The following is a 26,238-nucleotide window of genomic DNA, read 5'->3' on the forward strand; positions in this document are numbered from 1 at the left end:
ATCTGGTTCCAGAACATTTTCTGTGTAATGTCTCTTTGCAAAGAATTTTCGTGCCTCTCTGGGACTATTAAGAGGATGCCTTCCATTTGGTTATTTCACGGCAGGAAAGTGGTTTCCTCTGTCCACGGGCTCTCTGGACTCTGTATCTGGTTTCTTAACCCACCACCTGCCTGCACACTGGTAAAGAGTCAAAGGTCCTAAATGGTTAGAATTGCTTAGCAAAACCTCAAAATGCTTTGGGAAAACCACTACCCCCAACATCTACAAGTTAGAAGGTGCTGGTTGAATCTTTTCGTACAGGGAAGGCTCAGAGTGGTAACACCTGCCCTCCATGCAGGTTTGGTTCCAGAAAAGGAAAAAGATCCTCAGCTCTTGTCTGTCTAGAGTGACTTAGGGGGTCACCTTGTTCATGGGGGATAGTGTGTACTCTCCGCTGTGTCTGTCCTTGGGAGGTCACTCAGTTGTTAAAGCGGAAACTTTATGCCCCCTTGCCAAGAGGCTTGGGGAGATGAGGGTCTGGAAGCTATGCTGACACAGGAAATAATACGCACGTGGTTAGGGAGATAAGACAGGTTCAGGAACTTCCACCATAAGCTAGCTGCCAGTTAGCAAAGATCCACTAGGGAGACAACTCAGCTGTGGAAAAGAAACCGAAAGCAGTTTCTCCCTGAGACCCCGGGTCTTTATTTGGAAGCAAAAGACCACCCCCTTGGGGTGGAGAACCGATAAGGTGAGGGACCAATTCAAAAGGGAACCAACTCAATCTAGTCCAAAGAGTTCTTCCAGTCCAAAGAGTGACAAGCACCAGCAAAGGATTATCCTGAATAGAATGGAAACAGGTTACTCCAACAGGTCATGACTCGTGTTTCTGTCCCCCCCACAGGAAGCTGACCAAAGTGCTTCGGAACTACGTGGACAATGCCGAGAAGCCAGGTGTCGGGGAGCAGCTGAGCCGCGCCATGGGCTCCCTGGAGTATATTTTCAAGTTCATCGTGCGCTCCCGGGTCCTATTCAACCAGTATGTCCCCTCCTCCCCCCTTTTTTCCCCTCCATGGCCTTCCTCTTTCTCTGCTTTTCTCCTTTCTGGCTTCCTAGAGGTCAAGGCAGCCGAGGGGAGGGCTGCCCCATCACCCCATTGCCTGCAACCCTGTTTCCCTGGCTCAGAGGTATGTGTGGGCATTGTGCCTCTGAGAGGTCTTTGGATCCCATTGATGCTGTCCTATGCACACATGAGTACTGAGATCTTCACAGCATGTCTATGAGGGAAATGTAGGAATACGATTCATGCTACGAAGTTACGTCTAAAAGTAAATAGACCAGTGCCACCCAGACAGATCATGACTTCCCACTGCCCAGAGAGAATGTGTAGGGGAGGTTAAGGCATTTGCCAGGCCTAAGGTTGACTGTCTCAGGTCTTAAGAACTGCAAAAGGTCCTTGAGTATCACTGGGAGTGATGCCTGAATACAGAACCAGAAGTGAGCCCAGAGCTCAAAGCCAGGAGCATCACCAGCTGAGGTTCCCAAACAAAACTCAGCCAGAACTCAGCACTAAGTGCAGCTGGACGGCTCAGTGGGAGGTGCTGCTCCTTCTTCCTCCTGCTGGAATAATACTGATGATTTTTAGGGAAGTGCTGGAAGGGAGGATTTTCACACAGATATGCTCTGTTGGCTGTTTTCGCTTCATGATGCTTCTCACCGACCGTCTGTGACTGTGACTAGATTCTGAGCTCGAAAATGAATCCGGGTATTTATTGACTGTTGTTTTCTCAGGATCATTAGTTTTGCTTCTGTCTGTCCCCGAGTAGAAATGCTGAAATGCAGGAGCCTCCCCACCAATCAGTTTTGACTCCTTGCCCAGGTGGGGTGAACCTTAGACCTCAGTTGTTTCATGCCTGGGATCTGGCTCTTAGCAACATTTCTATCTCTTTAGAAGACTATTGAGAAGCCATTTTTGTATCTTCCAGAGTCTGTCTAGGATCAAAAGCACTGACCTAGAGTCATGTACATGAGGGTGACCCCCACCCAGTCCAGCCCCTTAGAGTCTATTTCAGTAACAGGAGTCACTGTCTCCACAGCAGTAACATTGTCTACTTCTTCATTTGTGATAATCAAGAAATTAAACTGGAACAATGTGGCCAGCTTTAAAAATCAGCTTATATTAAAGAAGCAGCAGCCCTCTCTACTCACTTTTCTTTTTTTTTTTTTTTTTTTTTTGTGGTTTTTGGGTCACACCCGGCAGTGCTCAGGGGTTACTCCTGGCTCTATGCTCAGAAATTGCTCCTGGCAGGCACAGGGGACCATATGGGACGCTGGGATTCGAACCAATGACCTCTTGCATGAAAGGCAAACGCTTTACCTCCATGCTATCTCTCCAGCCCCTCTACTCACTTTTCATTCCTGGCTCTGTGCTTTCATACATTCTCTTGGGCATGGTCTAGAGACAGCCTAGGTGGGTGTGGTCAGCTGTAGGTGAGAAGGAATGTCGGATTCTGTTTTTTTATTTTTTAATATATATATTTTTTTTAATTTTTGGCCACACCCGGTGGCTCTTAGGGGTTCCTTCTGACTCTGCATTCAGGAATCAGTTCTGGCAGTACTCAGCACCATATGGGATGCTGGGATTGAATGCCAATTGGCAAGGAAAATGCCTTCCCCACTGTCTATCTCTTGGGCCCTGAAAGTCAGATTCCTTACTGTCACCCTCGGTCAGGGCTGTGCGAAGCCACTTGCTATTGAAGTTGCCAAGTGAGCTTTGCCTAATGGAGTGGTGGGAATGGATTTCCCGAGTCTCTCCTCCTTCTAGCTGGTCCCCTACTTCGTTTCAGAATACAGTGACCTAATCCCATGCTCCTGTTCCGTGATCATCCCTCCCAGGAACAGAGAGGTGAGCGCCTGTAGTTGAGCCCAGAAAACCTCTTTGCTCCTGGGACCTGCTTCGCCCTGTGTTTGCTTTTGGAGGTTCATTTTGTTTTGCAATCAGAGCAGCCTTTGGGAAAGTGTGGCCCCGAAACCTGTGCTTGGTGGGGAGCCCTCTGTGGGATTCCTGGCACCAGGGATGCTGTCTGTCTCTTGCTGTGTGGGTGGATCCACTAAGCAGAAAACCAGAAACCAGACAGGCTCAGCCTCATGACTCCAAGGAGGGTGTCTGGGCTCTGGTGTTGCCTGGTGGATGAGCAGCCAAAGGTCAGGGACTACTTGTTACAGAGCTGTCCTTTGACGTTATTCCCCTTATCACAACAATAGAGACTAAGGTCTTTGCGCTCAGTAATGAAAGCATCACCTTGTGAGTGGCACCAGGGATGGTGGCCATGTGTATTGATTTAGTTGTCTCAGTTTGCCTTACTCAAGCTGTGTAAGACAAGATTCTTTCTGGTTCATTATTATTATGTTATTATTATTATTATTATTATTTTTTACCACACTGAGCAATGCTCAGGGATCATTTCTCATAGTGTTCAGAGCTTACTCCATGATTCTGTGCTTAGGGATCCCTCCAGGAAGTATTCAGGGATAAGTCTAGGCCCTGTGCTGAGGGATCACCGCCTGGCAGTGCTCAGGCATCACTCTTGGTGATGTTCTGGCAGCCATATGTGGTATCTGGGATGGAACTAGGGCCAGTGCTTGGAACTAGTACCTGGACCCCTTTACTATCTCTTACATCCCTCTTTCTAGTTGGTTGGATGAAATGAGGGGAGTCTCTGTTTTCCCTAGTGGCCTTGGGTGGCAGAATGATGTCATTACACACTATTTGCTTCTGTCTTAAACACGCGGAGTGATGATCAATGAATTGCTCACTATCGGGGCTTGTGGTAGATTGAGAAGATGAAGAATATTTTATATATTGCAGAGTTTGAAGCTATGTTGTTGGGGACTTTTACACTTAGAATTGGGTTCTCTTTCTAATGGATATTCTCCGTAATCAATACAAAAGTGTCCTTTCTCTTTGGCTAATATTGGCATGAATCACTTTCCCTATGGGTTTTATTCCCCCTTACAGCTTCCGTGTACCTAGATTGAAGGTGTGTGTCATACACATGATAGCTGTGCTTTCGTTCTCACAGTCTGAAGATCCTTTCTCCTGGTTAACTTGTTTAGACATGAGGTACTAAGGAAATAGCTCAAGTCTCGACACATTTTGTCTCCTGCCTAGTTATGCCTTGGCTTCCCTTCTCCATCACTGCAGCTTTTCCTTTTCAGAGCCCATTTTTCCCCAACTTCTGCCTATCTGTTCTAGGACCAACAGGGGGGGCTAAGAGCTCTTGGTGCCAAATTGGGATACATTTTAGCTGCTGTTTTGCTGGGGATGGCACTTGGTATTGGGGACTCCCAAATGCTCAGCAGTGGTACTGGTCTGGTCTCATGTACTATGGTTATGATGCTTATACACACCCCACTACACATAGGGTCACCCCAGATTCTGTGGCTGCGGTCCAGGACAGAATCCTGGACAAGTGGGCACCAAAGAGATCCAATCCAACCTATGTCCTTGGGCTTGCAAGGCCAATGCTCAAATCCTGGTCCCTTCTTCTGGGCCTCCCTCTTTCCTCTCAATGCTAAATCAAACCTTTTTCTTGTTGTGGGCCAGAGCTATGCCTTGCCTTGTACAGGGCTGACCTGGGTTCGATCCCCGGCACCCAATATGCTTCCTTGTGGAGCATATAATCCCTGAATGCAGAGGCAAGAGTAAGCCCTGAGCACTTCTGGGTGTGAACCCTCCAAAAAAGAGCCTAAACAAAACCCAACAACCTCCTTCACTGTTTTCACTTGACACTTTCCAGGAATATCCACATCCATGTTTGACTTACTCTAGTCTCGCCTTACAGTTACTCAGACCCATCCCTAATGGAACTGGACCTGGCTGGAAGGTGGGAGCTTCTGCTTCTGGCCACTTGTGTCTGTCCTGCTCTTGCTCTGCCTTCCCTGCCTTCCCAGTACTCCAGTAGTTGAGGCTCTGATTGCTTTGCTCAGTTAATATCATCCGGGCCCAGCTCACCACAGCTTCCCCATCTCACACTCATTCTGTGTTCTCCGTAGACTCCCAACTCATCTGCCCAAGGCCTCCCACTGCACCTCACTTCAGTTTAAGTTGGCTTCCATAGTAGAAACATCCTTTTATCATCTATTAAATATCTAGTTTTGGTTTTTGGGCCACACCCGGCAGTGCTCATGGGATACTCCTGGCTCTGTGCTCAGGAATCACTCGTGGTGGTGCTCGGGGGACCCTATGAGATGCGGGGATCAAACCCAGACATCTGTGTGCAAGGCAAATGCCTTCCGTGCTGTTCCATCACTCCGGCCCCGACCATGTACACTTTCAATGCCTTTCTTTCTTTTCCAATGTTCTTGTTCTCTGCCTTCTTTCTTTCTCTTAACTCTCTTGCTCCCCTGTTGTAAAATAGGAATTTATTTGCATCCCTGCCTAGCCAACTACCAGTGTAGCTGCTGTGGCTTTTTCTGGTCTAGTGCTGTGGTTGGTGACTCCAATGTGACCGTGAGTTCTGGGAGAACACATCACTGCCTTCTGCTTGTGGTGGCTCAAAGGCCTGTTCCAGGCCTCTCTCAGTCCAGCCACTTCCCTCCATGCTCAGCTTCTCTCTCCACTTACCTGCCTCTCAGTTCTTTCATGTTTCCAGCTGAGAGTGTTTTCATACCTGAGGTCTCACCCTGGCAGTCGGGAACCTTCCTTTCCTCCCTCTGTTGTTTGAAGCTTCATTTGCCCCCCAGAGCTGCCTCATTTGGGTCTTCACATTCTCCCTCCTGATTTGGGAGCCTCGAGGTCCTGACGGTCTGTGTAGGAAAACATTCCCGTTGTTCACAACTTCCCGGTCTCGTGCAGAAGCTGGTGGTGCCTCAGTTTCCCTCTTTGTCACCAGATGAATGTGCTCATTTTTGAAAACCCTTCATCAAGCATTTCTTCCAGGCTACAGTTGCCAGTTTTAGGCAGATTTTGCTGTTTTAGGAGCTAGAATGATAGTACAGTTGGAAGGACATTTGCCTCGCATACTGCTGATCTGGGTTTGATTCTCAGTATCTCAGAGGGCCCCCCCAAGGACTGCCAGGAATGAAAAGCTAGGAATAACCACTAAGTATTGCTAGGTGTGGCCCTAAAGCAAAAAAGAAAAAAAAGAAAAAATTTGCTATTTTACAGAGGAACTCATTTAAATAGATGATTGCCCATAGGGTAGTTAATTATCATTTAGTTTATAATTTTTTTCATCGTACACAAGTTTTCAGGTAGGGTATACTTTTAATTAGGCAGGAAACTAGTCTACATTAATAAAACATCTAAGATGCAGCATTTTAATATGCAAATGCATAGCTTTTTAGTAACACGGTAACTTGAAGTAGCTGCTAATAAATAATTTATACCTGAAACGTATGTGCAATTAGCAAAATTTATTTGCATACATGTGACCAATGTACAGCTTCCTTATTGTTCATACATTATGTTCCACCTTTGGAAAGTTTTCTCTTACTACCAATTCTTTGATGCGTGAGCTTGCGTGGTGTCATTTTTCTGAAATAAAGCCATTTTGGGTTTACTATTAGAATGCCATTTCCAAATGGTTATAAGATCATGTTAAATTTAGGCAATTAAGTATCTTGGTGATTGCCAACTATGTGAGATTATGGGTTTATAAAACACTCCCAGGAAAAACGCCAAAATATTAATAGTATCATGGGGGGTGGGTTTCTGGAGGCTGAGAAATAAAAGCTCAGTGTCTCCCTCCTACCTCTCTCCTTTCCGCCTTCCTCTCCCTTTCCTCTCTTTACGTCGTTTCCCATCTTAGAAAATGCTTTTATTTGTATATTTATATAGGATGTCATTCCAAATATTTACCAATATTATACTATCAAGTAGGATCGCTAGTTAACTGGTTTCTGCTAAGTTGGTGCCTCCTGGTTGCCTCCAGTGTGAAACTGGATTGGGGTGCTCCTAATTTCCCGGGTGTGGAGAGCACCATCCCACCTTCCCCACACCAGCCGTGCTGGTCCCTTCCACAGCTGTGGCCGTGGGAACAAGGACGCTGTGTTGCGTTTTCAGACTGTACGAGAACAAAGGCGAGGCTGACTTTGTGGAGTCCCTGCTGCAGCTCTTCCACTCTATCAACACCATGATGAGCAGTGCTTCGGACCAGACCCTGCGTGTGAAGGTAGGTCCTGGGGGGTAACAGAGACTCCTGCAGGGCTCCTCCTCTAGTCCAGTCACAACCCAATGCAGGCTTTGCATGCTGAGGCCCCACCCACCACAAGCCCTCCCACTCCAGATTCTGCCCATTGAAGCTTCACCCAACCAAGTGCTGCTGAATAAAACCCACCTGCTACAATCCCCACCCATTGTTGCATGCCCACTTTAGGCTCCACCCAAGCGGTCCCCTGCTGCGGTTCCACCCACCCCAGCCCCACCCACTGCAGATACCACCCAAGTCAAGCCACGCCCACTCGGTTCCCAGCTACTGTGGCCCCATACAACACGCCCCCCACTGCAGTTCCTGCCACCTAAGGCTCCGCCCAATCAAATGTTGCCCAATAAGACCCCATCTTCTGAGGCCCTGCCCACCACAGGCCCCGCCTATCCAAGGCTGTCCTGCTCCTATGGGCTGCTAGAGGGAAAGTGCCAGCTGCTGACATGAGTTGTACAGAAGCCCCAGGACCATCCTGTGTGAGGAGGCTCTGCCCTTACTAGAATCCCCATCTTTCGGTCTCTATTTGCTGCAGTGGTGGTCGTGAATACAGGGTTGTCAGGGTTCCATCTGTGGGTGGCATCTATCTGCGGAGCCGGTGCAACTGTGGGGGCATAGGTCAGACCTCCGTGGTGCCAAGCTCGTGGTGTCTCACCTTTTTTGGTGCCTGCAGGCCAGGGATCTCCTTGCCTGTTCTTTCCTTCTCTTCGCTGCCTCTTCCCAGTGGAAGTGACGTCCCTTTACTTCAGTGAAGTCTCATGGCCTCCAGTTCTGGAGTTTTCTGTGGGGCCCACAGGTGACTGTGCGATCCATGTCCTCCGCAGCCATCAGCCAGCACCCGTTGTCTCTCCTGCCCTTGCCTCTCCTCCCAGGGCTCTCGTGGGCTGGACCACAGTCGGCATCTTTATGATCCTGGTGTTGCCATTGTGCTAGGAGGCAGGTTTGCCAGGGAAAGGCCCAGGATTGGGTGGGAACTGGGGGGTTGCAGGGATCACTTATCAGCACTCTAGTGACCCTGGCCAGCAGACCGAAGAGTGGGCATGATGTCCTTCTCTGAGCTGTGGCCTCGGGTTCCACAGCCTGGCTTTTGCTGTTTTTGTGAACCTGTTGAAACCAGGCCATGTGGAAAAAGCTCTAACTCTGTCATCACATTGACTTAGGTAACCGATTATTCCCTGGGTGGAATCAGTAGCACATTCTGTTCTTTTATTCTGATGTCCTATGGTGACTCAGAGAAAGGGACTCCTGGGCAATGAGGGAGAAAATCCCGAAGCCAGAACTAGGAAGCCATGTCTGATGTCTGACCGTGCTCATCTGTCACTTCCATGGCTCATGCTTAGCTCGTAACTGCCCCCAGAATCCTCCGTGTCTGTGTCTAATGGGGACCCCAAGGGCCTTCCCTCTGGTGGAGGGGGAAGGACTTCATTGTTCTGCTTGAAGAATTCAGGGAACATCCCTCTTTTCTGCACCCTCACAGCCAGCTTCATCTCTTATGTCTTTTTTTTTTTTTTTTTTGGGTTTTGGGTCACACCCAGCGGTGCTCAGGGGTTACTCCTGGCTGTCTGCTCAGAAATAGCTCCTGGCAGGCACGGGGGACCATATGGGACACCGGGATTCGAACCAATCACCTTTGGTCCTGGATCGGCTGCTTGCAAGGCAAACGCCACTGTGCTATCTCTCCGGGCCCTCTTATGTCTCTTTTATGTGCATTTCTGCCCTTTACTTCTCAGAGAGTTTGGGGCTCCTCTCTTGGCCCGGATATCTGTGTGGAGTCTGTGATTTGTCTTGCTGAGCAGAAAATGCCAACGTGCTAGTCCCAGGCAAACACTGGGCCTTGCAGGTTTGTTCAGTCCCAGAGCATTTTTGTGCTGTGGTTTCTGTGTTGTTCGCTTGGGCTGTGCCAGAGGAGATGTCCAGGAGTGTTCCTGATGCTGCTTGGGGTGACCTGGGGTGTGTATGTGTAGTGGGAGGGAGTGTCGGCTGGGCCCAACAGAGCCACAGCCACAGGGTGACCCTCACCTTGCAGAAGCAAGAGACATTTGGTGTCAAGTCCTCATAATCAACACCTGGAGGCTGCTGGGAATTGATTGATGTGTTTCACTGAAAAGAAAGCCAGACAGAAAAAGAATGGTGGATAGGACAATCCAGTCCTGACAGCCAGCTCCTGCCCCTCATGCAGAGATGCCTACTCAGTGCTGTTCCCAGAACATTCTACCTAGTCTGGTGTCCTCTTGGTCCATAGGGTCTCTCCCATGGGATAACCCATTCGGCAGGGATGGAGAAGACTGAATGAGATCCTAGGGAAGGGGTATGGGACTTGGCTTTGTGTGCAGATGAGGGTTGCAGCTGGGCTGCAGCAGTGGGTGGGCGGTGGTTCCCTGTACTGTGCTGAACACCTGTCCAGGTGTTCTCTTTGGGTCTTGTTGAGCTTGAGCCCTCTCCTTGCTGGCCCACATTTGGGGCTCTTCTGATGTCATCCCCGAGATGACGTCTTCACGGAAGTCATTGCCTTGTGTCCGTGAAGCAGCAGAGAAAGGGAAACTGACTTGCCCTAGGTGGCCCATTGAATCCATGTCTCTGTCCTCTCTGCTTTCTGATCTGTGCCTCCCACCCTGTTGGGTCTGCAGAAGCTTACACAGTCTGGCTGAGAAGTTGGGACCCCCAGCCTCTCCATGGTGGATGTCTCAGAGTGTGAACTCAAGCCTCGATTCCTGGGATGTCTCAGGCCTCTGTTCGCTGATAGCTCCGCAGCCGCTCTCAGCTCCCAGGACTCTCTGGAAAGAAACTTCCCTTGAGAACTGCTTCTCAATTATTTTCTGTCATGTCCCCCTAGGAAGAAGAAAACATTTTTCGCGTCCCTCCATGCATGACTGTAAATAGTATTTTTATTAAAAAAAAAAATCTTTGGGACCGGAGAGATAGCATGGAGGTAAGGCATCTGCCTTTCATGTAGAAGGACGGTGGTTCGAATCCCGGCATCCCATATGGTCCCCCGTGCTTGCCAGGGGCGATTTCTGAGCATAGAGCCAGGAGTAACCCCTGAGCATTGCCAGGTGTGACCAAAAAACAGACAAACAAACAAACAAAAAAAATCTTTAACCTGCAAAACAAAAGTCTATAAAATAATTTGAGTTGATTTTTTAATCAGAGGTGATGTCTGGATTAATGGCTATTATGAGCACGTTTTGCAATGCAGAGCTTTTGAAGCGGGGTTTGAAGCAGGATACAACTCTCAGCAACTCTCAGCTCCTGAGACATACAGAGACATAACATAGCTTGTTATGACAGTGTTTGTACGGAGTGCGCCCCACTATTTGAGAACCACTGCCTTATGTCACACTTTCTGGTTCGGAAATGCATTGTAAATAGTGCTGCAGAAATGCAGCAATATTACAGAAAGTGCAACAATTGCACTTGATTTCCTTTCGGAAATGCACAGTAAAAAGTGTCGCAGAAATGCAGCAGCAGCCAGAATGAAAACCTTTTTCCTACTCAGTTTACTGGGCAAACCCAGTGTCTATATATCCTGTGAATCAGACAGCACAGCCAACCTTGTGATCGCTGCCCCTTCATTATATATAATGCAGGCACTCTCCGAGCTGATGAGCAGTTATCATAGTTGGGGGCTGTGGGCCAAGTCAGAGCAGGGGCTGGCATTGATTAGCTTGTTTGGCTAATCAGGTGATTCTTTTTCCCATCCCTCATTACATTACATTTCTTCATGTTGAACTTGAACTTGCCTGTTCGAATTTTCGCCTGCAGTGGGTCACTTTGCCTTTGGGTGGTCAGTGATGTTCTCCATTACTTTGGAGACAGATCTGTCCAGTGTGTGACCATCAGTCCATGTCCCATCCTGCAGTGGATGATGGCAGAATTCCAAGGGACTCCCACTGTTCCTGCCTCTTTCAGGGAAGCTCACTGGTAGGAGGCACTTTTATGAGTTAATGCCAAGGAACCCTGAAATGCCCCTCCTCCCACCTGGACCCCACTTTAGTGGTCATCCAGAAATGTCCCTCTTCCCACCCAGACCCCACCTTTAGTGGTCATTCAGAAATGTCCCTCTTCCTACCCAGACCCCACCTTTAGTGGTTATCCCAGAAATGCCCCTCTTCCTACCCCAGACCCCACCTTCAGCAGTCACCCCAGTGTCTTGTGCTGGGGTATAATTTTCAGGAGAAGACAGCCATGTTCTTCTCTGCGATCCGTGAAAGTGACACTTTGATAATTCAGCTAGAATCATTTTTCCCTTGGGAAGGCCTGCTCGTCTACGCTCCACGGTGTCCAGTGAATTAGGGAGGAGATAAAGAAGAAAAAAGGCCATAAAAGGTGCATCTCATTATCCTAGGGCTGCCTCTGCTCTTGCCCAGGTAACCTTTAGACAGTCATCGAGTCCCAGAGACTGACACTCTCACTGAGTTTTCTATTTTGATTTTGTATTGTTTTGCATAAGCCGTTTTCTCTCTAGCTAACACTTCAGGGAAAACAGCAGCCCTCGCCGTGACTAGGTGAAGCAGCCCACGTTTCATTAACTCTAGAAAACCATTTCCGAAGCTCAAACTCCGAGAAATACCGTTTGCATTTGGACTTTCTTTTTGATGTGACCCCTGTTTGGTCACTGGGTTGTGGTGAGAGAAGACTCTGGTGCCAGCCTGCGCCCCCATCTCGAGTCTGCTCATCAGCTCCCCATTGTTCTCCTGCCCTCCCGAGTCTGGCCACTCTCCCCACACCTCAGCTCTCTGCCACGGAAGCTCAGTGACGGCTCTGTTCTGCCCACGGAGTAGACATATCATCTTCATTGGAAAGGTGCCCGATGCTGAGTTGTGTTTGGGCGAATCAATTCATCGTTCTTTGAGAATTGCAAAGCCCCAATTCAGACTTTTCCCTTCAGAAGACACGTCCAGGCCTGCTGAGCGCCGGCTGCTCCCGCTGCAGGAGACGTGGCTGGTGGGAGGAGTATGGTGTTCGTGAGGAATGGTTTATCCTTGTTCTTGATCCTGGGCTGGTCCTTGAGCACTGATGCGGTCTTACTTGGACTCAGAGCGCAGGTGTTTGTTTTCCTTTGAGACACATTGCGTTGACTAAATGAAGACCTGAGAGTGTCCGCACTGCTCAGTGCTCCTATAGTCCCCAAATTCAAGGGTGAGTGTCTTGAGTGTCTGGTCAAGGTCAAGGTGACCACATGCCTCTGGTCTCAGTCTCACAGGACCAGGCTCTGGGTCTGCCCTCCTTTCCCTTCCTGGTGCCTCCAGCCCTGGATACCCACATGCTTTCTGCCTTCTTGGGCTGGGGTCTCCCCTAAAAGGTTTGTTTCTTCCCAGGGACCCTCCCTGGCCACCTCTCTCTGTGATGGGGACCTTTAGACTCCAGGCACTAGATCCCAGATTTTCTAGAAACCCTGTAGGAACAAGTGGGGGACACTACAGTGTCTCTTCTCAGTAGCATGATGCTTTGGGGGCCAAGTTCTCAGCTGGCCCTGCCCCTGGATACCCAGTCTTTTTTTGGGGGTGGGTGGGTCATACCTGGTGGCGTTCAGGGGTTACTCCTGGCTCAGTGCTCAGAAATCACTCCTGGCAGGCTCTGGGGACTGTACAGGATGCCAGGATTAGAACCACCATCTAGGGGCCGGGAAGGTGGCACTAGAGGTAAGGTGTCTGCCTTGCAAGCGGACGGACCGTGGTTCGATCCCCCGGTGTCCCATATGGTCCCCCCAAGCCAGGGGCGATTTCTGAGTGCATAGCCAGAAGTAACCCCTGAGTGTCAAATGGGTGTGGCCCCAAAACAAAACAAAACAAAACAAAAACAACCATCTATCTTGGATCTGCCGCATGCAAGGCAAACATTCTACCATTGTGCTATCTCTCTGGCCCCTGGAAATCCTGTCTTGATGGGTGGATGGAGCCGTGCACTTCTAGGACGCCGAGAGTTGCCCCCAAGTGCCTAAGGAGAAGGACATCCTCAAGCGAGGCCTCCTCCTTCCCTCCCTGCTATCTCTTGGGGTTCAGACCCCCTCACCTCCACTGGCCTTGATCTGACAAATTCCAGGCCTCAGGTGAGAAGTCCCCCCATTCCAGATAAACCTGTATCCAGCCAAGAGGGGGCATGTGAACTAATTGGAATATGCCTGGGAGGTTGTGCTGTAAATGAGTTCCCTCTTTCCTCAGCCAAAGTAGCAGACAGGCGATGAGTGGGCTCCTTTTCTGTTTTCTTTTGGTTAATTCTCCCTTTTCCAAATGCCTGTATACAGGGAAGAAAGAAAAACCCTTTAAGTGGTTCTTGATATCTTCCAGCCTTTTTTTTTTTTTCTCCTGCTGATCCTTGGTGTGTGGGGCAGGAAAAAAACTTGGGCACTGCTGGGTTGGGACCTGGAGGGTAGCATTGGGTATTGACTCCCCGAAGGAGAAGCCCCAACCAGGCTTCCATGTGGATCAGAGGTTTTGGTCCCCTCCTTTCCTTGTCAGTATCATTCCTAAACATTCTTCTTCATCTTCTTGGATTTGGGACATACCTGGAAATGCCCAGGGAACTGTGAGGCATCAGGGGTCAAACCTGGGATGCCCACATGCCAAGCCTGTGCCCCTGCCTGCTGAGCTCTCCCCCAGACGCCATACTTAGTCTTAATAATCTGAATCCTTCTCAGTCCCACCACTTATGTGGGTAACTAAAATATGCTATTTTTATTTTTTATCCCCTCTATCCTCAAATCCTTCTCTGGTGACCCCCTGGCCGTATTATGGGAGTTGAATGAGTCACTGTTAATGAAAGTGACTATCGGTTGCTCTGGTCCCAATCATGCATTTCTTCTTTCCTCCTTCCTGGCCTACTCCAAACTGTCCTTTGCAGCGCAGCACACAGGCAGCTAACCTGGCCTTGGCCAACCCTGCTCTGCTGGCTGGGTCATGCCATACCAGGATTAAGTGGGGTGGGTCAAGTGTATGGCAATGGGTCACATTTAAGATGATGGATGGTCTTTCTGGCTAAAGGATGCTTGTTTGAAGAGGTTTAGATTTATGATCTCTCCTGAGAAAAAGTGGGGGCTCTTGGTGTGTGTATGTGTGAGAAAGGGGACACACACACAGACACACAGACTCTCTCTCTCTCTCTCTCTCTCTCTCTCTCTCTCTCTCTCTCTCTCTCGTCAGAAGTCACCTGTTCCTTGCAATCAGTTCTATATTCCTGAGCAGGTGAGGGTGTTGAATAGGCAGGAAGTATTCATGCAGGCTCCAGAAGGTTCTAGAACCCTGTCATGTGGAGGCACGCACAGTGCAGCGGCTGCAAGTGGACTGTCCATTGCTGCTGTGCCTAGACCCGGCCTTTTTTGCCTGCCCAGGGAAGGATCTTCCAAGGTTCCTGAGTGGGAGGCAGAGATGTCTGTAGTTTAGGGCCACTGCTCTGACAGAGCAAAGTCATCATGGCTTCCAGAAATTTCCATTGAGTTCAGACTGGGATCATGGGGTTGAGATAGCAGGGGCTCTGTTTTGCGGGAAGGCATTATGAGGGAGAGATCTGGTTTGGGTGCTGAATACGGTATCCAAGTGTCCTTTCGTTTTGACTTTTAGTTCATACTTGGTGGTGCTCAGGACTAACTCCTGGCTCTGAGGAGTCAAGAGGGATCACTCTTGGTGGGGCTCAGGGGACCCTATGGAATGCTGGGGATCCAACCTGAGTCAGCTGGTGCAAGGCAAATGGTCTCCCTACTATCCTATCACTTTGGCCCCCATCAGGCATCTTTAACAGCTCCTGGGTGTCTTCCAGGGCCTGACCCCAGGGACAGCCTGGTTGGCAGTGGAGAGATTATAGTGGGTGGGGGCACCCACAGAAAGTTGGTGTCCCTCACGCCACCATTTCGATGTGCCCTATGAGCTTGGGGTTGTAGACAGGCCTTTGTGAACCTCAGAAAAATAAATAAGGAGCAACATAAGAATAACCTTGGGGGCCCAGAGAGATATCACAGCGGCGTTTGCTTTGCAAGCAGCTGATCCAGGACCAAAGGTGGTTGGTTTGAATCCCGGTGTCCCATAGGGTCCCCTGTGCCTGCCAGGAGCTATTTCTGAGCAGACAGCCAGGAGTAACCCCTGAGCACCGCCAGGTGTGGCCTAAAAACCAAAAAAAAAAAAAAAAAAAAAAAGAATAACCTTGGAAAGATTAGACCTGAAAAACATTGCTATGAATCGATCATGGAAGAGATAAATTATTATTTTGGCCTCAAATACAAATGTTGAAAATCAACTACACCGCCCCCCCACCACCCATCAGCTCTCCTCTCTGTGGCTTTGTTTTTCTTCAGTAATGTGTTTGTCAAAATTTAGACTTTGTGAAAGCCCGGGTTGAATTATTTAATTTTCTCTGATCATCATGCCATTTCATTTTCCAATAAATGTAATTATTTTCTTGCGCTTGCTTTCCTATTTAATTTCAGATTTTTTTTTCTTCTCCTTCCCCCATTCATTCTAAATCATCCATTAGAAAGTAAGTAGAGTGAAAAGCAGGAAGGTTTTCTGTCCCTGTGGAGGCAAGACCCAGGAAGGTGGAGAAAGTCCTTTCAGATGCCCTTTTGGTTGGCAACCACTGGCCACCTCAGAGGCCAGTTCTTCCCTGTCCCCGTGTTCCCATGTCCCCTGTCATATGTCTTCACACGAGGCTCTCAAAGAACAGCTCTTTGCTAAATTGGAAAGTGCCGCTTTGTCCTTTTCACTTATTACTGCCTTGTTGACTGTCATTTCGGTGACATTTTCTCTTCCCTTCAGTCAATTTTGGAAGCCAACTTTGTCTTCTAGAGAAAAACATCAGAATGTTCCCCCTGCACGAAAACTTTTGTGGGCTCGTTTGGAGGCTCCCCATGCCTGGTCCTGCCCCAGCTTCGGCGTTTCTTCTCTGCTCAACTTTTAAGTCATTCTGAGAAGTGGGTGTTTGGGCCCAAACCCTCCTGTCATTTCTGTGAACTTGTGTGGAAATCCCAGTGATTACAGAGCCTTCTCAGTGACAACCGCTGGTTTGCACGTGTCTGGGCGGGACCCGCGGTGCCTGTGATGCCTTTCTCGCTGCCCTGACGCTCAGCAGGCCAGTCAGGGTGTGTGGGGGGCATCTCTTCATTCAAAATATCCTGTTTCGCTCAGAGTCCCAGCAAGGAAGGCTCTGTTGTGGGCGTCTGCAAGGACCCTGGGGCATCGTCATGCTCCTTTGGGCAGAAAAGGGAACAGGGAATGAACATCCCCAGGGATGGGGGACTGAGCACTGGAAATATAGTGGTTGAGGCCTGCCTGGGTACAGCGTCCAGGAGGAGAATCTGCTCAAATGGAGCTGGAGTGTGGGCGAGGAGGGTTTCCACATTCACACAGCCTGTTCAGTTTCGAAGGAGGAGGAGAAAGAGAAGCAGCTGTGGGCTCTTCCTCCTCTCTGGGTTCCTTGGAGGCGTGGCCAGTCTGAGGGACCTTTCCCTGAGAGCCCAGAGAGTTTGTATTTCCATTGCGGGGATGTGTAATGTCCCACACCACATCTCCTTGCTTCATCCTTATCTCAAACCTGAGCCAGTGAGTCCCCAAGGCCCCCACCTTTCCTACACACTTTACTCTGCCAAGTGCTAGTTCTTCTGAGGCCCCACAGTTCTAAAGGTTGTAGCCGATGTCTGAAAGGAGAATTTGTGGACCATCCATTTTTGGCTTTTTTTCCCCCCAAATCCTCCAAATGAAATTCTTTTAATATGCATTTTCTTGAGAAATATGTAAATTAATAATTGCTTCATGCATTATTCAAGAAAAACTTATTTTGTATCACCGATAGCTCTTGTAATCTTATATAAAGATATGCTAATGGATTTAATTAAAATAATTATACTGAATAATGTAGCCTGAACTTTACCCTAAAATAGTGTCTATTAATCATCATCAGTAGTAATATTTTTAGCCAGAGAGACACTTACAACACTGAACCCGTTCCAGGGAGAAAGTGCAAAATTTTTTTTCGTTGTTTGGTTTTACAGTTTGGATTAAGTTGGCATTCTCCTGAGATGCATGACAATTAAATTTGCTTAGGAAGAGTATAAAATTAATTTTTTTAACCTGAACTATTTCAGCAATTAGAAGACCTTTAGCATTTTCTGCCCTTCATTATCCTTTTTCTGTTTTTCTTTTTTTCTTGCCCCTCACCCTTGATCTCACTGTGTTTCTTATGCATTTGTTTCAGGGCTTTTCTCTTTTGTCAGCCTAAGAGGTGGGTTTGCCAGGTGGGTTTGCCCCTAAAGGCCACTGTTGCAGGAGATGAACCCCATTTTAAGAAGTTCTCTCAGAACTTGCTATGACTGAGATGCTCAATTTCAATTTCTATGTAATAGAAATATTTTGACTAGCTGCCATAAACATCTTTATTTGTTAGATGATGTTGATCCGGTTGGCCAGCGATGGTCAACTTCCTTCTCTCCTGGTGTGTTCGGGACCTAAGACGTCCCCCTCACCCCCCAGCTGATGACCAGGAAAGAATGGGTACCAGGCTGATGAGAGAGACACTTTTTTTTCCATCCTAACAATGCTCATTAGGACAAGAGGAACAAATATGTACAGGGTAGCTGGGCAGGGATATAGTAGAAGGACAGCTAGGGGGATTTGAGATGTCAGGGAGAAGATAAACAGAAACATTAGGGCTTAGGAATAGACGGGAGCATCATGGTGGGTAATAAAAGTGGCCTGTGCAGTTGATGGATAATCCCTTTAACCAGAGCTATCTAAGAGGGAGAAGAGGACAGCTTTGAGAGTGACCACTGATTATGGGGAGACAGCACCCCTCTTTGTGCTGTCCTTCCCATCACTGGAGCAGTGTCTCCAGGATTCAAGAAGAATCCTCAGAGCTCTAGTCTACAGGGTCCTCAGAACATTTGCTCTACGGGATCCTGTCTGCCAGGCAATTTATAAACAGGGTCACGGGGGATCCTGCAATAGAAATAGAAGCAGCTTGGCCACTGGCTGTGGCTTTCCTGTTTTCTCTCGTTTTTTTGTGGCTTCCATTCCTGCTCAGTGCGAAGACCCTGTTGTGTTGGGGTGACATTCCTTCTGCCCGAGGCCCCCATGTGTCTGCATGCATTAGGGCCTGGAAGGCCTGCTCTCAGCAGGACCACGTGAGCATGTGTGGTTCCCTCTGTGCTGTGCTCCAGGCTCGATTGCATTTCAAATTGGACCTTGTCCATCCTCCACCGGGAGATGAAAGCAATGCTGAGTTCAAAGAGAAACGCGGCCAGGGCTTGAACTACCATTACGTGAAGTTAACTGGGTTTGAAGTTAAATTTGGAGAAATAACTTTCTCAAGAAGCACTGATGGGTTTGATAGATTTAATTCTGATTCAGAGACCCGAGGCCGAACTCACTTAAAGCAGTAAATTCATCTCAATTCCCAGGACACGGTTCTGGATTTATGGCAGGGGTGTCAGAGGGGTCCTTGACCCGTGGTTCCTGGCTCTGGGGAGGCTGCAGGGGGACCAGTCAGGCTCTTAGGGCTCATCTTCCCTCTGCTATCACTCCAAGTGTGAGTGAGATGTTGGTGCCTCTATCTGGGGGCACTGAGCAGGGCAGGGCAGGAGAACTGGCACATTGGTGTCCTGGCATCTTCTCTCCTTCCAAACGTGCTCACTCTTGTGGCAAGCTTTGGTGGCAGAAGAGTTTACAGAAAATAAAATGGGATTGTAATAGAAGAGACCACAGCCCCATTTAAAAGCTAAAATTTGCTCCCACAGGCTGGTTCCAAGGTAAATGATGCAGCAGGGAAAGTGGGAGTCTCCTGGGTGGAGTGATAGACCTTGTAGAAGTGCCAACTCCCAGATTCCTTTTCAGAGAGGGAAAGTCAGAACTAAGGAATATCCTTGTTCCCCACATCCTAGCCTTCCTATTTGTGCTTCCAACATCTCAGTGCCTTGGTGGGCCACTCTGTTCAGGGTCTGCTCTAACCACAGAATTTGGGAATTTTCTATGGCATTTGGGAGGCAGCATTGGATGTTCTAGAAGGTTCCAGACATTCCTTAACCACTCTAGTAGTCTGGTCTTTGTGGGTGACCCACAGCCACAGGGACAGCAAAGGCCCTCCTCACTGTGCTATCGCTCCGGCCCTAGGATCTGTATTTTTAGGGTCTGTGCCCAAGGGCTGTGAACCCTCCACCACTGCCAGCCTGGACTCAGAGCACTGCCCAGGTGTGGAGCGGCCGAGTGTAGTGGCCTGAGGGGACAGTCACCCTCGTCCTCTGCCCAAACTGGCTCCACTCTGGAACCTGCCGCCTGCTGCCAACTCTGCAAGGACATGGCCTGCTGTGGACCTTCTTGCCTTTTCGGTTGTGGCTTGGTGCCAGGTAGTGCCAGGACTGCTCCTTGTCCTGTCATCCTGGAGTGCTGGGGACCTGGTGCTGCTGGGATGGAGTTGGGGCCTCCTGTCAGCACGGTGGGTGCCGAGCCTCAGTCATTCCCATTGGGGTCCAGGAGAGCCACTGCTCACTCGAGGCCATCACTGTGGCTTTTGGGATGTCTTGATGCAGTGCTGGGATGCTCTGCCTGGTGGTTGCTGGGTGCTGGGTGCTGCCCTTCTTCCCTGTACCATTGGGCCCTGAGCCTCCCAGTTTGATCTGTCCCCAGCCAATCTCTCGGGATTTCTTGCTTCCCCTGTACACTTTGGCCTTACCTCCCTGCCCTGTTCTCTGCAGTGCGCCGCGCTCAAGTACCTACCCACGATCGTCAATGATGTGAAGCTGGTGTTTGACCCCAAAGAGCTCAGGTGAGGATGGACCAGCCAGCTTTTCCTCTGCACATGCTTCCTGGGACCCCACTCCCTTTCCTCATTCCTCTTCCTTGGCCTCGGCTTTTCTCCTTTCCAGATGGGGCAAGTGTGTAGTGAAGACAGGTGTCAGCCGAGGTCACAGTCAGGAAGCATCACAGACCACAGCAAGCTTGGGCAGGGGGCAGGTGTTGGGTGGACCAGCCTCATGGATCCAGCACAGCCAGCTGTGGATGTTGGGTGGCAGCCTGCTGGCCCTTGGAACGCAGACTTTATCCTCTGGCCTCCCAGCTGAGGCATAAATGACTGGGTTTAAACCTGTTTGGGTTTAAATCCCAGGGATAGGGAATTGAACCCAGGTCAGGGCTTACTCTTGGCTCTGTGCTCAGGAATCACTCCTGGCAGTGTTTGGGGACCGTATAGGATACTGGAGATCGAACCTGGGTCAGGGATTACTCCTGGCAGTGCTCATATGAGATTGAACCTGGGTCAACTGTGTGCAAGGCAAATGCTCTCTCAACTCTGCTATTTCTCTAGCCCTAAAATTTTTATCATTTTGATTTGTGCTTTAATTACTGATGCTTTTGCCCTGACTGTTGACCAGTTATAAATATTTATTGTTATTATTGTTACTATTATCATTTTAAAATTTGGGGTCATACCTGGCTGTGCACAGGGCTTACTCCTTTTTTTGTGCCTACTCCTGTGCTTAGTATCTCTGTGCTCGGGACTGTCCTCAGTGCCAGAGAGCAAACCAGGGCCAGCCACATACAAAGTGAAGGTCCTGCCACATTATCCCATCTTTCCAGTCCACCTGGCTCTAAGCTCTTGCCTTCTGTGTCTCTCCCCCAGCAAAATGTTCACTGAATTCATCCTCAACGTTCCTATGGGCTTGTTGACTATCCAGAAGTTGTACTGCCTGATTGAGATCATTCATAGTGACCTCTTCACGCAGCATGGTGAGTGGTGCTGGGGGCGGGGGAGTCAGAACACAGCCCTGTCACCCTTTGTCCGCACACCCTCTCCCCCTGCATTATCTCCTCCTCAGTAGGGGAGATGTGTCCTATTGAAACAGCTCTGGTACACAGCAGGAAGGTTTCGTTCTTACAAGAGGCATCGAGTGTAGGCCAAGGTCATTGGAAACGAAAAGACAAGCCTATGGTCTGTAATTTCGGGGTGTGCTGAAGCTCAGGGAAAATCAGTCCATCAAAGCCTTTCTGATATCTGCTCACCTGTCCCAGGAATCCGACCACCCGCCCCATCCACTGAGACAATTGCCAGGTTTCTATGAAATGCAGAGGGCTTGTTGTTTCTGGAACTTTAGCATTCTCAGACAGGGTTCCTTCAGAACAAACTTTAGTAATGATAATTGGGGTGATTTCTCAGCTTATTTATCCCCAGGGACCCCTCTCTCTACCCCTATTAGGAGCCATATGCATTCTTTTTGGACAGACTGTATTAATATTTTACACATATCAGTTTTGTCCAAAGTTGAGACCTTGGCATTTATTTCACAGCCTTCCTGGCAAATTGGCAGCAGACGTGAAAGGACTGAGTGACATACGGGCCTGGGTTGGGAGTTATTCTGTCATAGATGTGTCCCAGCTGTCTTGTCCCATTTGTGCCTCTCTGGTCAGGTCTGGTTGTGTTTCACAGAGAAAGAGCCCAGGTCAGGGTGGTGGGGGGCCCCAGGTCTCCTTTGACTTCTGCAGTTTTGTGTGTGTCTCTGGCTTAGTCTTAGTTCTAGGCCATTAGCCAGTGCCCAGGGTAGTTTCCAGCTGGTTTTGGCCTTGATTTTGAGCCTGCCCTGCACTTTATTTTCTCTTCCGAGCAGTGACACATGAAGGCTGTGCCAGTCACTGTGCAGATGTTACTGGGTAGGGTGCTTGGGAGGAAAAATGCCAACTTCAGAAACGCTGGATAATTAGGCCCTTGGTTCAGGCTAGTGCTCCGCCTTATACTCCTTGATGAAGGCCGTTCTGTGCCCTTGGCTTGGGATATAAAACACCTGAGTGATCACCTGTCCAGGCTCCAGGCTGCTGTGAGGAGGCTGGATCCAGCATGTCCATCTCCTGCCTGCCTTGGATTATATTTGGTTTTGGTTTGGGGGCCACACCCAGCTGTGATCTGTGCCACTTCTGGCTCTGAGCTCTGTGAGCACTCTTGGTGGGCTGACAGGACTATATGTGGGTTCTACCTGCTCTACTATTACTCTGGGATGCTCCAGGTGTCTTGATTGTGGGGATACTGGGGATCAAGAAAGGCACCATGGCAGAGGGTTGGCATAAGGGACATGGACTTATTAATTTTTCTCTTGTTAATGAAACTTTATACTGAAGCAAGTAGAAACCCCACTTGTTTAAGAAATTGAGAAATTAAGTAATCCTACTTAATCTTTATGAGCTGCCTCCCAGCCAGGCTACCCTTAGGCATGTGGTTACACCCCAACAACATTATTTGTATTGCCATGGCTTTATCTCAACACCAACCATCACCATGGTCACCATCATGGTAAGATTCCTAATACCCCATCAATAGCATTACCATCATGGTTATATTATAACACTACCATCGTCATTGTCACCATCACATCCTCAATCCATCATCACCGTCATCACTGTCAAAATGGTCAGTCATATCTCAGCACCACTCTCTTGGTCATCACCATCATAGTCATCCCAACACCACCATCGCTACATTACCATGATGGTCATATCCCAATACTCTTATCACCAGCCATCACTGTAAAATAAATCATTATGAGATCATCCCTCATGCTGTGTTTCTAACTCCAGGAGGATGGGTCTGAAGAAGCAAGAATAGGAGTGAAGGATTAATAAACTAAACCAATCAGGAGAGTCATGGAGTCAGTCTGCACCTCCTTGTAGTTCTGTAGTTCTGATCCCCAAACCAAACTGTTCTTTATTAACCCAGTATAAAATTCAACCAAGCCAGAGCAGGATGGAGTAAGATCCAGGTGGACTTTTACATATCAAAGGAAGAGGTTTTAAGGGAAAGAGGAAGAAGGAGAAAGGCCTTTGTTTTGGGTTAATAGCTGGATGACAAAAACAAACAAAAAAATAGCTAGATGTCATGTACACATCACTGCCATATCCCACAGTCATATCCCAACACCACCATCACCATCATTGCCACCAAAGTCATATCGCCAAGCCACCATCATGTTCATATCCCAACACTCATTACCTGCACCACAGTCTCATATCCTCAGACCTCTGATGTCACCATCATCCCTGCCATCACCACTACCATCACTGTCACATCCATCTACCTCCTCTCCCCTCCCTCTACCACCTCACCACTGCCATATCCACCATCACTAGCACATCCACCAGCTTTCATACACCCATCCACCACTTCCCTACCCCACCACCTTTCCCATAAAATATCATCCTTAACCCTCACTCATGCCACTGTCACTCCCATCCCATCATCACTCCCACCCATCATCATTGCTGCCACCATCATCTCACCCCTGTATCTACTCCTGCTTTATTTTCTATCTGCCACCATCATCACCACTGCCTCTACCACCATCACCATGATCACTCCTTCCATTTTCCGCAACCATCCACTCTACCACCTCCAGCCCTACCAATACCTTTGATGAGCCAATAATTCTCAGTAAAGAATAGTAATTAGTGGACTGATTCTCTTGGCTAGAATATTGATCTTTGGAATCAAGGATTCTGTCAAGGACATTCTGTCAGTCCTTAGTTGGGAGGAAATACTTGCTTCTGTTGAAAGTCACTCTTACTTTAGACTTAGTAAAAAGATCAAGGGGAAATGTGAGTTTATTTGTGGGGAAATGTTGAGCTCTGCTAGTTGATGATTGTGTTTCTCTTCCTTTTTTGTCCTGCTCTGTTTCTTTCTTTCTCTAGTTTTATGTATATTTTATCAAGATCACTGCATGTTCTGTTTTGAAAGAATGAATAAATACTTACATTTGTTTAGTTAGGAACACCAGAATTTTTGCTAATTTGGGAATAATTGTCTTAGTAGTCCTTTTGATTTTTGAAGTACAGAGTTAGGGATTAAATCGTAATAGCAAGTCATACTCAGCATAATAAATAAGATTGTGTGAAATCCATGTTTCCAAAATTATTACTTACTAAATGAGGCACATTAGCCAAGGTCCCATTTCAGTCATGCAGCTCGAGAATTACCCAATGAAGTCACTAAAAGACCACCCAAATATGCTGCCAAGCACTCAGTGGTGGTCTGCACTTCAGGCCAGCATGCCCATGTGCAGAGGGCCTATCTGTGAGTAAAGGATCTAGGGCAGGGGTCTCAAACCTTCAGCTCGCGAGCCGTTTGTGGCCCTTTGTACAACATTTTGTGGCCCTCGGCTGGCCTTCAAATATCGCAGTATTCGCGATTATTCGCTTACCAAATAATCGCAATAAAAATTGCATTAGTAAGAAAAAATTACATTAAACATTCGCATACCCCAAGCAGTTCCGTTCGGGATATGCAAATGTTTAATGCGATTTTTTGCAATTTTTTTCTTACTAATGCGATTTTTTTATTGTGAATATTTGGTAAGCGAATAATCGTGAATACTTTCACCTAGAGCAGACATCATTTCCGCTGCTCCTGCCCACTGTCCCTTGCATTATCGGAGGCCTAAGGGAGAGAAGGGAGAGAAGTTTATTACAGAATTAGATTTTGTCCTACCTTCATCATGACTTCATCAAAGCCTGCAGTGAAGAGAAAGATTGATGACGAGCACAGACAATTTTAGGAAAAGTGGAAGATGCAGTATTTCTTTGTTGATCACAGGGGCATCCCCACATGTCTTATTTGCTCAGAGAAAGTTGCAGTGCACAAGGAATACAACTTGAAACACCATTATTCAACTAAGCATGCTGAGGAATGTGCAAAATATCAAGGAAATGAGAGAGCCATGTGGGTTGCCAGTCTTAAAGCATGTCTAATGAGGCAACAAGATTTCTTCAAAAAAGCAACCAAAGAGAATGTTGCATCAGTTGAAGCTAGTTACATGCTTAGTGAGATGATTGCTAAGGTAGGGAAACCATTCACAGAAGGAGAGTTTGTTAAAAAAAAAATGCATGTTACAGGCTGCAAGTATTATCTGTCCAGAAAAGAAAGGTCAGTTTAGCAAAATCAGCCTTTCTGCCAAACTGTTTTTGACATGTCAAGTAACATTTATCATCAACTGTGTGAGAAAGCCAAATGTTTTGATGCATACTCAGTTGCTCTTGACGAGGGCACAGATATAACAGACACTGAGCAGCTCCCTATTTATGTCCGTGGTGTTGATTGCAATTTTGAATTGACAGAGGAGCTGCTCACAATAATTCCAATGCATGGCCAGATCACTGCTAATGAGATATTTTGGCATCTGTGTGATGCCATTGAGAGTGCAGGTTTGCCATGGAAGAGGTTTGTTGGAATAATAACCGATAGAGCGCCATCGATGACAGGGAGGGAAAATGGACTGGTGGCACTTGTTCAAAAAAAACTTGAAGAGGAGGATGTAGAGAAGGCCATTGCTCTTCACTGCATTATCCATCAGCAGGCCCTTTGCAGTAAATGCCTGCCGTGTGACAATGTGATGTCTGTTGTTGTGAAATGCATCAACTAAATCAGATCCAGGGGCTTAAAGTACAGGAGGGTCCTTGCTTTTTTAAAGGAAATGGAGTCAGAATATGGATATGTGCTCTATTTCACCGAGGTACATTGGCTCAGCAGGGGAAATGTCCTGAAAAGATTTTTTGAGTTGAGAGAAGAAGTGAAAGCCTTCATGGAAAAGGATGGGAATGCTGTTTCTGAGTTGAGTGATCACAAATGGCTCATGGACTTAGCTTTTCTTGTTGACATCACACATAAGCTGAATGGACTAAACAAGATGTTACAAGGCCCGGGCAACTTATCAGTGCTGCCTATGACAATCTGAGAGCATTCTCCACAAAACTTGTGTGATGGAAATCCCAGCTCTCTCAGACAAACCTTTGCCATTTCCCAGCATGCAAGGAACTTGTGGATGTAGGCATACCATTCAGTGGTGAGAAATATGTTGATGCTATTTTTAAGCTAGAGAAGAAATTTGATCACAGATTTGCAGACTTCAAAAAGCACAGAGCCACTTTCCAAAGTTTTGTGGACCCCTTTTCCTTTGATGTGCAAGATGCCCCTCCTGTACTTCAAATGGAGCTCATTGACCTGCAATGCAACTCTGATCTCAAAGCCAAGTTCAGGGAGATTAGTGTCAAAGCAGACATGTATGGGCAATTTTTGAAAGAATTGCCCCCCAGCTTCCCTGAGCTTT

At 47.9% G+C, this 26,238-nt stretch overlaps 1 protein-coding gene across 1 annotated transcript in view; it reads left to right on the forward strand.

Annotated features, from left to right (window-relative positions):
* The window catches only part of DOCK1 (dedicator of cytokinesis 1), a 254,913-nt gene that overhangs the window by 61,434 nt on the left and 167,241 nt on the right, over positions 1-26,238 (forward strand). The window contains exons 22-25 of the mRNA XM_049790591.1: positions 884-1,018; positions 7,046-7,154; positions 19,855-19,925; positions 20,778-20,884. Of these exons, the coding sequence (XP_049646548.1) occupies positions 884-1,018; positions 7,046-7,154; positions 19,855-19,925; positions 20,778-20,884 (422 nt within the window). The remainder of the gene's footprint in view (positions 1-883; positions 1,019-7,045; positions 7,155-19,854; positions 19,926-20,777; positions 20,885-26,238) is intronic.

Source organism: Suncus etruscus, chromosome 17 (assembly GCF_024139225.1).
Source record: "Suncus etruscus isolate mSunEtr1 chromosome 17, mSunEtr1.pri.cur, whole genome shotgun sequence".
Lineage (NCBI taxonomy): Eukaryota > Metazoa > Chordata > Mammalia > Eulipotyphla > Soricidae > Suncus > Suncus etruscus.